This window comes from Myotis brandtii, unplaced genomic scaffold, assembly GCF_000412655.1.
Source record: "Myotis brandtii unplaced genomic scaffold, ASM41265v1 scaffold573, whole genome shotgun sequence".
Taxonomy (NCBI): Eukaryota; Metazoa; Chordata; class Mammalia; order Chiroptera; family Vespertilionidae; genus Myotis; species Myotis brandtii.
This window is the reverse complement of record NW_005370145.1, coordinates 242,248-252,758: the sequence shown is the minus strand read 5'-3', so window position 1 is coordinate 252,758 and position 10,511 is coordinate 242,248. Positions and strand designations below refer to the sequence as shown.

Sequence of the window (10,511 nt, the reverse complement as noted above, 5' to 3'; positions counted from 1 at the left end):
ATGATGCGGACGCAGTGTCTGCTGGGGCTGCGCACGTTCGTGGCCTTCGCCGCCAAGCTGTGGAGCTTCTTCATTTACCTTTTGCGGAGGCAGATCCGCACGGTGAGCCTGGGTGGGCGCTGGTCGTGGTGGGGGCCTCTGTCAGCGATGCTCGCGGGTTTTCGGAAGGTGTCGGGCCTCTGTTTGGTCCTGGCGGCGGCTTCCCCCCTTAGAGAACCGGGGCACCCTCAGCAGGGCCTGGGGTGGAACGGGGAGGAGGGGGATCCTTGTAGTAGAGCCAAGATGGGGGGGAGGCGGGGGGCTTAGGGACAGGATTTGGCAATTCTGGGGGCTAGGGTGGTGGGTGGGGCGCTCTTAAAAAAGCTGGAGTTGCTGCCAAAGGAACTGAGAGGCGGGGGACACCTGTTTGATGGCAGCAGATGTGTTCATGTGGGTCTGCGAGAGACCCTCCTGTGGTTAGGAAACTGTGTGTTTGGCCTTAAACAAGGGAGAGACAGGCTTAGGGGTCAAGAGTGGAGGTGGGTGGAAGGGTATCTGTGACAAACAAGGGTGGGAACTTGAGAAAAGCCCTGGGTGTGAGGGAGAAACCCCTGTGGTTTGCATTAAGGCAACTCCTGCAAAAAAGCCCAGAAAACTTCCTTCTGAATGTGAGTGTGGGTGTCTGGGCTCACTGAGATCCTGGCTGCTTTGGCTGTGGCAGGGAGCACAGGAAAGTTCGGGTGTCCTGGCAGGGGACGTGCTTGTCGGGTGCAGGCTGGAATGCCAGGGCCAGGCACCCTGTTTCTCCCCGAGACCCTGGCATTGTGGGAGGTGCTGTGGGCAGTGGAGACTGTGCGTGCATCCGTGTCTGGGTTCCCTCCCTCACAGTTTTTCTCCAGAGTCAAAGCTTCTGAGACTAATGCCATTTGATGAATGGGCTCTTGGGTTCTCATCACATTGGGGAGAATCCTCTGAAGTCTGGGGAAAATTAAGTGAGCGAGGGCGCAGAGGTTCTCTGGGCCGTACCCTTTGGCACACCTCAGTAAAACTTGAAAGAACAAAACCAGGTGGGAGCTGCCTATGTCAGGGAATTTCCAGCAAACCCTGGGTGGTAGTGGTGGACTTGATTGACTTGGGGGAACGGGCCTGGCCTTGCACTGAGTGTCTCCTTTACCATCCGACTTCCATTTCCTGACTTAGAGTGTGGGTTGTTCTGGGTGGTCATGGTGGGAGGCAGGGCTGTTTCCCTGAGACCAGAGTTAGGAGCCAAGAAGAATTTGGGGTGAGATGCTCAGATGTGTGGGTCAGCCCCCGGGGTTTTCTCTACATGTTAGCTGCCATCCCTCTTTGCTTGGCCTAGCTCTGAGCATCCCACCTTCTTCTCCTGACACGTCAGTTTCTGTTCTGGATGCAGGGAGTAGTCTTTTAGCCCAGCCAGAGGTTAGTTGCTTTCCTTTGAGTGGCACTGACCCCGCAGTCCTTTGTCTTCCCTTCCAATCTGGTCTTTTCCCCCACCCCCTTTCTGGCAGATGCTTGGAGCAGTCCCTACATGCCCAGCATGTGCAACCCGAGATAGCAGGGCAGGACACCCGAGCTGTGTCGGCCCTCACGATGGCCCAGGGAGTAAAGAAGGGCAGATGCCTTGGGATTAGGGGTGAGGGCTCTTTGGTTTGCAAGGGGAACCTGGTTCTGGTGAGACTCAGGGCCTGTGGATGAACTGGAGAGCATTGGCCTGTACCTTAGAAGAAAAGAGCAGAGGAGGGAATTGCCAGGCTTTGCATGGGGGAGATTCAAGTGTTAGAAATAAGAGCCTTCGGAAAAGGTTTGGAGAAACTAGAAGGCTGAGCTAGTGATGTCCTTGTCCCATCTTCACCTCTTACTCATAGCCCTTACTTCACTCTGGCCTTCTGCACACCCTATCAGTTGGCTTGGCGGGTGGGGCTTTCCAGTGTCCTCTGCCTTGCCCTGGGTACCAGGAAAAGGAGGCTGTTCAGAGGGCTTAGGTTCTTTGCAACTTGTGACTTGGCTCATAGAGACAGAAATGGACAGGTGGCTGGTTAAAATAGGCCTGGTGGCCCCTAGCCAGAGGAACTGAGCTGACCTGACAACCCCTGGATTCCCTCATCCTCTGCTCCCCTAGGAGCCAGAGGACCTCCCTTCTTGACTCCTACCCTGTGTCCACTAAGGAATCTAAGGCTGATGGGAGTTGTCACAAAGAATCCTTGGGGTGGAGGTGGGGAGAGCTGTGCAATTCTTTGTTCAAAGTAGCAAGGGGATATCAGAGTTAAGAGAGCAGGTTCTTGTATCGCATTGCATGGGTACAATCCTGACTCCACCACTTTATCGATTCTGATATTAACTGACCACCCCTTGATACAGTGTTCTAGGACAGCACGATGGAGACAAAATCCATGCTCTCATAAAGTTTTTTTTATTCTAATTGGAACAAACAACTAAATAATATAATTCCTAGCTGTGTGGCCTTAGGCAATGTATTTAATCTCTTTAAGCTTCAGTTTCTTTATTCTTAAAATAAGAGTTGATATTGTTGTTTTGAGAAATAAATGAAGTCATCTTAAGTCATTTACACAGTGCACAACACACGGTAAATGTTCAACATGTGCTACCTATTGTTACTGAGGAAGATTTCCTTGTTAAGGATCCTAATCCTCTCTTTTGTTCTCAGGTAATTCAGTACCAAACTGTTCGATATGATATCCTTCCCTTATCTCCTGTGTCTCGGAATCGGCTAGGTGAGTATGCTGGCTGGGAAGATCCTTTAAGGTGAGGGAGGGTTCAAGGTCTGGGCTAGAAGTTGGTTGGTGTTATTTTTTCCTGTTGTGGTTTAGGCCAGGTGAAGAGGAAGATTCTGGTGCTGGATCTGGATGAGACACTTATTCACTCCCATCATGATGGGGTTCTGAGGCCCACGGTCCGACCTGGAACACCTCCTGACTTCATCCTCAAGGTGTGTGCTGTGGGAAGTGATGGAATGGTTATGTCTGTTCTACTTAGACCTTTCCCAGTCCCAGAATGTGTTGTCTCCATCCCCTGGCACCAGTGTCAGCCTGAAGAAGGGAAGCAGGCAGTGGGAGGGGGGGGATGTCCTTCAGGCCGTGCTGTGGTGCTCAGGACTTCCCCCAGTCCTTCCCTGTTCCTCTACAGGTGGTAATAGACAAACATCCTGTCCGGTTTTTTGTACATAAGAGGCCCCATGTGGATTTCTTCTTAGAAGTGGTGAGTTTGCAGAAGCCAAAGGGAGCTCTGTGATGAAGGAATGGTTTTAGGGCTCTGGTAATTTAGAAGATTTGGAGGAAATAAGGGGTGAGGAGAAATGGCTGAGGGCAATTTTGGGGGTGGGAGGTTGTGGTATGGTTAAAGAATGGCTTTTGGTAGTTTGGGTTCATTTGTTCGGGTATAATTCTGTTCTTCCACAGGCTTCCTGCTCTTCTGTTCTTGCATCTCTGAATCTTAATTAAGGGTGTACGGTGCCTAAGACTCTGAGTTTGGGAGCACTCAGAATTTTGTGTCCTCAGAGACATTCGATAGTCCCAGTGAAAAGGCACTATATGTCTAAATGAATGATCACCTCTTCTGATACCTCCTCCCCCTATCTATTTCAGGTGAGCCAGTGGTACGAGCTGGTAGTATTCACAGCAAGCATGGAGATTTATGGCTCTGCTGTGGCAGATAAACTAGACAATAGCAGAAGCATTCTCAAGAGGAGATATTACAGACAGGTAAGGGGCTAGAATCCAGGTCTAAGTGAACTCCGGAGGCAGGTCACCAGGGAGGGATTTGAGTTTGAGGCAATTGCCTTGCAATGAGACCTGGGGACATGAGGGAGGCTTACTGCATGGTCCCCTTTGTGGGAGTTTGGCTGCCCATGGCGTTGTTGGGGTTGGGGGAGCAATCACAGAGGATTGAGTCGCCTTTTGATACCCAACTCACCCTGCCTTGTAGCACTGCACTTTGGAATTGGGCAGCTACATCAAGGACCTCTCTGTGGTCCACAGTGACCTCTCCAGCATTGTGATCTTGGATAACTCCCCAGGGGCTTACAGGAGCCATCCAGGTATGGGGAAATGTGGTGAGTCTGCAGGCCCAGGAGGTGGTTCTGAGGAAGTATTTTGAATGCCTGGAGCTGGGATGCCTTACTTTACTGTAGGTCGAGATGCAAGTTGTTCCTCTTTTAAATGAGATGTTTCCCCCTCCCCCACATGTCCATTTCGTAAATCAGATTTCTCACAGCAGATATACATCATATAATGGCAATAGGTATGACTAGAAGCCTCATGCTAGTGTGAGATATGGTGATTGCAAGTTAATTTTATTTTGGAGTACAAATCAGGAAGGTTTTTACTAGGTTATTGATTTGGGTAGGTGACTGGTGGTGAGGTAAATACATGTATTTTAAAGTAATGATCCCTACTCCCAAACAAAAGAAAAAATACCTAGTCCCTCTTGAATCCATTGTTTCTTCTCATGTGCATTTTCCACTCGACTTAGACAATGCCATCCCCATCAAGTCCTGGTTCAGCGACCCCAGCGACACCGCCCTTCTTAATCTGCTCCCAATGCTGGATGCCCTCAGGTAAGGAAAACTGGACACTTAGATTTCTGAGGAAAGGAGGAGGTGGGGGGATTAAAAGCTTGTCCTGTTTTACTTCCTTATCTCTCTTCCCGTAAGCATTTAGCATTTGAATGGAAGTCTTATACTAAAGCTGACTTTTTAGCCTAGGGGTCCTCAAACTTTTTAAACAGGGGGCCAGTTCACTGTCCCTCAGACCGTTGGAGGGCCGGACTATAGTTTAAAAAAAAACTATGAACAAATTCCTATGCATACTGCACATATCTTATTTTGAAGTAAAAAAACAAAACGGAAACAAATACAATATTTGTATTTGCATGTGGCCCACGGGCCGTAGTTTGAGGACCCCTGTTAGCCATTGTGTTTTGAGCAGACTGAACCTCAGTCTCATGTGAAATGGTGACTGCCCCACATCTCCAGTGAGGCTGCCTCTGTCAACTCTAAGGACTCTACCAATGCAAGTTATTGTCATCCCAGGTTCACCGCTGATGTTCGCTCTGTGCTAAGCCGAAACCTTCACCAACACCGGCTCTGGTGACAGCTGCTCCCCCTCCACCTGAGTTGGGGTGGGGGGGACAGGGAGGGTGAGCCCTCGAGATGCTGTCTGATGCCCTGTCCAATGGTGAGGACTGCCTGGGCAGGGTCTGCCCCTCCCTCCCCTCTCTGCCCTGGGAGCCCTGCACTCCATATGGAACCTGGATGGACACATGGGCCAGACTCTGAAGCAGCCTCTCTCTAACTTCCTGTTCGACTGGGACATAAGCAGAGGTCTAGGAGAGCCGAAACAGTGTCTGTGATGGAGAGAGAGGACTGGCCAGAGTGAGAGACAGACATTCAATAATCCGGGAGGCTCAGAGAGAAGCCAAGCCAGCTTTGTTGTGATTTAATTTTTTAAAAAACTCTTGTACAAAACTGATCTAATTCTTCACTCCAGGGGCTGGGTTGTGGGTGGGAAACTGGGATTTGGGCCACTGGATTTCCCCCAGACTTGTCCCCTCCCCCCTCCCCTCCTTTTCTCTACATTTTCCTTTCTTAGATTTCCTCAGACCTGTAACCAGCTTTCTCTCTCTGTTCCCCCCTCTTTTAAACCATGCATTATAACTTTGAAACCAAAGCTGCCCCAGGTCCTTCTCTGGGGTTATGGGACGTGAAAGGCAGAGGGGAGAGACTGCTGCTGGTCCTAGGGCTAGGGGGAAAGGTGGTGTCGCTTGGCGAGGATGGAGTGGTCAACATCTACATCAGATGCTTTGGTGGCGGGATGGGCGTCCTGGGCAGGAGCAAAAGGACAGCTGTCTGTCCTGAGGGAACTTGAGCTGCAGAGCAGGACACAGATGTATGAAAGGAGAAGCCTGGACGCCAGAGAATGCGTGTAGCTGGAGAAAGGCCGGGCTGGGGGCTGACTAGACCAGCTCAACGGTCTATGCCCCCGGGCGGCGGCGCCCTCGGTCCTCCGCTCCCCCGGGCCAACCGGACCAACCTTCGTCTCCCGCTCCAGCAGTTTCGGGCCCTGCCTCCCTCCGCCCTCCTCCCGCGAGCCGGCTCTACTTCTCGCGTTCGCCACGTGACGTTCCGCCCTTCCCTCGGATCACATGATTTCGTTGCTACGAGGCCTGAAAGTGTTCTTCCGCGCCGACCTAGTCCCCACCTTTCGAGCCTGCTCTCCAGTCCCTATTGGTCCGCTCTCCCGAATCCTAAGCGTTCTGTGCGTCTCTGCAAACATATACTTGGTTTCTGCCCTCTATTTCGGAAGACCGTCTTCTTCCCCGGGGTACTACTTTGTTTTGGTGTCAACGGCCGCCTTTTGCGTACCAACTATTCGTGAATAGCTGTCCTTGTAATTATCTCTGCTTTCCTCTACGTTATGTTCGGAAAGAATTTGGAGGGGAGCCGAGTCTCAAATTACCGTTACGATCTCCTAGCTTTTCTTTCCTAGCTTCGTGGGGAAGGTCGGGAAATGGGTTTTCAGTTATTTTTTACGGTAGCGAAGACCAACCACCCAAATTTGCTACGTCGCCGTGTAGCCCACAAATTGATTCCAAAGTGATTACGCTGACGGCGTGGGGGTGCGGTCAGGAGGTGGTGCTAAGCGATCCGCGTTAGAGCTGCTGCGCTGGTGGCGTAGCGTAGCCCGCAGGGCGGCCCCAGATGGGCGGGGGCGGGGTTGGCGAATAGGGAAGTAGCGCAAGTCTTGGGATCGCTCCGCTGAATCCGCCTGCGCGTCGCCACCGTCGCTGCCGCCGCCCCCCGTCCCGGGCCCCCCCTCCCTGGGTTCCCTCAGCCCAGTCCGGTCCAGCCCGGTTCCCGGGAGGATGAAGTTCGTGTATAAAGAGGAGCATCCGTTCGAGAAGCGCCGCTCTGAGGGCGAGAAGATCAGAAAGAAATACCCGGACCGGGTCCCGGTGAGGACGGTAGCCAGGGCCGAGGGCGCGGGGCGCTGGTACTGACGCCACAGCCTGGGCTTGGGTCCGGAACGGGCAGCGCGGCCATCAGATTGTGGGCTGCGGTGGGGTTGGGAGCGACCCTGAAACTGCTGTCGGGGGCTGGAGGTGAAAGGAAGGGTAGTGGCGGTAGCTGGGGGCTCAGGGGTGTGGATGGGGGAGATAGACCTTGGGATTTGGGTCGGAGGCTGTAGGGAGTTTGACAGTCTGAATGTCACATGGTCATTCCCCCAGCTAGCTAGGCTTTGGAGATTGAACCCATAGCCGCCCAGACAAGTCGTCCCGTGGGGTTCAGGTAGTTGTTTGTTATGACGCCCTCCATTCAGGGACCTGGGTGGTTAGGGGAGTTGAGTCAGTGGGGTCCCGGGTCTCTACTCAGGGCTGCACCACGTGTTCAGAGACAAAGAAATGAGTCTGGGGTGTTTGGGTGCTAGGAATATTGTTGCTTGGGTTGCTGACAGGTGGAGCTGGGGGCTATAATATCAAATGTCTTCTAATTTTCATCTTCCCTTTATCAGGTGATAGTAGAAAAGGCTCCCAAAGCTCGGATAGGAGACCTGGACAAAAAGAAATACCTGGTGCCTTCTGATCTCACAGGTGGGAACCTTACCACAGTACCCGGATTTTGCTACCTGTGGGAGGAGGCTCCACATAGCAGCTGTTATTTTGAGGGCATTTGTGATACCTGTGACTTTATCACATCTTATATTTTGGGCAGTTGGGCAGTTCTATTTCTTGATCCGGAAGCGAATTCACCTCCGAGCTGAGGATGCCTTGTTTTTCTTTGTCAACAATGTCATTCCACCCACCAGTGCCACGATGGGTCAGCTGTACCAGGTATGGCGATTGGGAAGTAGTGCTGGTTTTGGAGAGGAGTTGGAAGAGCTTGAGGGGAAGGAAGTTTTAGGTCAGCAGTTCTTGGGTTAGCTGAGTAGTCCTGGGTTGGAGGTTTGTACAGGACAGTGGGAGTAGACTGAAGGGAGAGAACAGCGTGCTGGAGCAACTGTTCTGATATGGACTCTCCCCCACCCTCCTCATTCCAGGCAGCAGAGAACCGTTTGAGGGTTTTTTTTGTTTTGTTTTTTTTGCCCAGGGTTGCTGCTAGAGATAATCCTCCTGTTAGGCTGCTAGGTCCTGGAACAAGTGAGGGAGAGAATTAAGGCACTGGTTTTGAGGGTCTTCAAAAAATGGTTTTTGAAGAATGTGTTTGGGTGTTGGGTGGTTCAAGTAACTAAAGGCAAGATGCCTGAGCACCATTATTTTCTGCTTTCACCCCAGGAACACCATGAAGAAGACTTCTTTCTATACATTGCCTACAGCGACGAAAGTGTCTATGGCCTGTGAAGCTGCTGCGCCTGTAGTGGGGGGTCCCATTCTACATAGAAAGAGATGGCCCCCTCTTCCTTGACTTCTTCCTTCAGGACCTGTACTTCCTAATGTTTGAGGCTCTTCTCCAGACCCTCTTAGCAGGGGGCTCATGGGGGAGATGGCCTCTGGTACCTCTCCTCTCTCCTGCCTTCTTCTTTCTACCACCTTTCCCACTCTGCTTTAGACTTCTTGATTGTCGATCTCTGTCACATCCAGTGATTGTTTTGGTTTCTGTTCCTTTTCTAACTGCCCAAGGAGCTCAGAACCCCAATACTGGTTCCCTTTCACTATCTTTTTGTGGGTAGATGGAAGGGGATGAAATTGTGGGGGGGAGGTAAGAGGCAAATCAATAAAGAGGAAACCATCAAGCTGAACTGGATTTTGCTTTGTGTTGCTACCTTCTATTGTTTTTTAGTGGTTGGTGGGAAAAGATGAGATTGGGGGGGATAGTAACATATTTTGGTTTATTCCGTTGATGTTGGGCTTTTCCTTGTGCATGAAAAGGTGCTTTTGTTGTGATGGATGGGGTATCCTGAGTATTGTTTCTTGAAATTCAGTTGTATATACCTGTGTATTGGGTCCTGATGTAAAAGAGTAACATTTTTACTGGGTTCCGGTGGGGAAAGTTTGAAAGTATCTGCTTTACATAAATACATCCAAGTTTGTTCCTTTTGGATTAAGGAAGAGATTTTGTCACTTGTCCAGACTTTGTGCGGGCATGTGGGATCTAGTGGAGTGAATCCAAAGAGGGAGAAGACTAGGAGGAGGGATCTATTATTACCAGAACTTCATCTCCCAGCAACCACTTCTCTGGCCGGAAGTGGGGCGGTCCTCCAAGGGAGAAAGAAACTGCAGAGTGAGGCAGTATGGTGGCCGAGAGTTCTAATCCCTTCTTTCCCCTTCTTATTTAGTCCCGCCCAGCCTACATTTCCCAGGAGCCTGCGCGCGCGTTTCCGCTCTACCCTCCGCTACCAATCTCCCCGCCACTCCCAGGGGGAGGGGAGTGGTTTAGTGCGCCGGCGCGAAACCGTAGCTTGTTGGGAATTGAAGTTCCCAAGGCTCATGCGGTCCCCTTCCCGCTGCCCCCAGATGGACTACAAGTCCCTTGATGCTTTGCGCGTCGGCGCCCGCGAAGGGAGGGGAGGAGGGAGTGGAAAGGAGGGAGGAGGAGGAGGAGGAGGAGGAGGAGGGAGCAGGCGGCCGGCGGCGCGGGGGGAGGGGGCTCGGTCCGGGAGTGCGGGAGGCAGTGGTAGAGGGAGGTGGCGGCAGCGGCTAGCGGACTCGAGTCACAACTGGGGCCAGGCAGACACCTCTGTGGAGCGAGGCAGCGGGAACACCGAGCACCGGAGGCGGCACCGGGATCCCCGGCTCGGGAGGGGGCCGCCGGACCGGGAGGAGGGGAGGGGGCGATGCTGGAAGCCATGGCGGAGCCCAGTCCCGAAGGTGAGCTCTCGACCGGCACTGAGCACTCAGCCGGAGGGGGGCGGGCAAGGAATCAATTGGCAAACTTGGAGGTCGAGCCCGGAGTCCAGCGAGGGAGGTGGGGAGGGGCTCGGGGGCTGCCCCTGGAGGTGGAGGGCGACGAGTTGGGAGACCTTGGGGAAGAAGGAGTGGGAGGCTGTGCCGGGGGTAGTTGGAGACCAGATGCTGTGTGAGGCGGGTGGAGGGGGGAGTGGGAGCTGGAGATCAGCCTGGGGTTAGGGGGCGAAAGGGCCTCCGGCCAGTCGGAGCCCTGGCGCTGGGTGGCTGGGGGCTCTGGGCCGGAGAGTAGTTGAGAGAAGGTGGACGGAGTGGGGAGCCGGTTCCCCGAGGTGGGGAGTTGGTGGCGGCGGCGCCGAGCTCCCGGCAGTTGCCGCCGGAGGTGGCCGGTGTTTGTTGGAGGGCGGGGAGAGTTGCGGGGAAAGGGGAGCCCGGGTATTGTCTGCGGCAGAGGGACCTGTGCCGGGAGAGCCCGCCGGGAGCGCGGAGGTGAGGAGTTTGGGGCGTGGGGCGGGGTGCGGGATCGAGCCGGCGAGTTGTGCTGCGAGTGGGGGACTCGGTCGGCGAGGGTGAAAGGCTCGGAGTTGCGTAGGGTGAGGGGCAGCGGGGGCTGCTGCCCGGGAGAGGGGAGCAGGGTGGGGGCCAGAGTGAGGGGT

At 53.3% G+C, this 10,511-nt stretch overlaps 3 protein-coding genes across 3 annotated transcripts in view; all 3 read left to right on the top strand.

The window, feature by feature from the left end:
• CTDNEP1 (CTD nuclear envelope phosphatase 1) lies at nt 1-5,684 on the top strand. Its single transcript, XM_005878726.1, has 8 exons — nt 1-102; nt 2,666-2,732; nt 2,829-2,947; nt 3,145-3,216; nt 3,603-3,719; nt 3,943-4,054; nt 4,489-4,573; nt 5,048-5,684. Exons 1-8 carry the CDS (start codon nt 1-3, stop codon nt 5,106-5,108), a joined length of 735 nt encoding a protein of 244 aa, XP_005878788.1. The 3' UTR covers nt 5,109-5,684.
• A 1,049-nt stretch (nt 5,685-6,733) lies between these two features.
• Nucleotides 6,734-8,390, top strand: GABARAP (GABA(A) receptor-associated protein). Its single transcript, XM_005878723.2, has 4 exons — nt 6,734-6,969; nt 7,527-7,605; nt 7,727-7,845; nt 8,287-8,390. Exons 1-4 carry the CDS (start codon nt 6,880-6,882, stop codon nt 8,350-8,352), a joined length of 354 nt encoding a protein of 117 aa, XP_005878785.1. The 5' UTR covers nt 6,734-6,879; the 3' UTR covers nt 8,353-8,390.
• Nucleotides 8,391-9,565: 1,175 nt separating this feature from the next.
• PHF23 (PHD finger protein 23) overlaps nt 9,566-10,511 on the top strand; it is a 4,273-nt gene continuing 3,327 nt past the window's right edge. Inside the window, exon 1 of the mRNA XM_005878724.2 lies at nt 9,566-9,819. Within this exon, the coding sequence (XP_005878786.1) occupies nt 9,786-9,819 (34 nt within the window). The 5' untranslated portion in view covers nt 9,566-9,785. The remainder of the gene's footprint in view (nt 9,820-10,511) is intronic.

Excerpts from the sequence above, each read along its gene's own strand:
- CTDNEP1 (XM_005878726.1), top strand. The coding sequence starts at position 1 with ATGATGCGGACGCAGTGTCTGCTGGGGCTGCGCACGTTCGTGGCCTTC. Across the intron at positions 2,733-2,828 it reads TGTGTCTCGGAATCGGCTAG|GCCAGGTGAAGAGGAAGATT; the intron begins GTGAGTATGCTG and ends GTTGTGGTTTAG. Across the intron at positions 4,574-5,047 it reads CCAATGCTGGATGCCCTCAG|GTTCACCGCTGATGTTCGCT; the intron begins GTAAGGAAAACT and ends TTGTCATCCCAG.
- GABARAP (XM_005878723.2), top strand. The coding sequence starts at position 6,880 with ATGAAGTTCGTGTATAAAGAGGAGCATCCGTTCGAGAAGCGCCGCTCT. Across the intron at positions 6,970-7,526 it reads AATACCCGGACCGGGTCCCG|GTGATAGTAGAAAAGGCTCC; the intron begins GTGAGGACGGTA and ends TCCCTTTATCAG. Across the intron at positions 7,846-8,286 it reads CGATGGGTCAGCTGTACCAG|GAACACCATGAAGAAGACTT; the intron begins GTATGGCGATTG and ends CTTTCACCCCAG.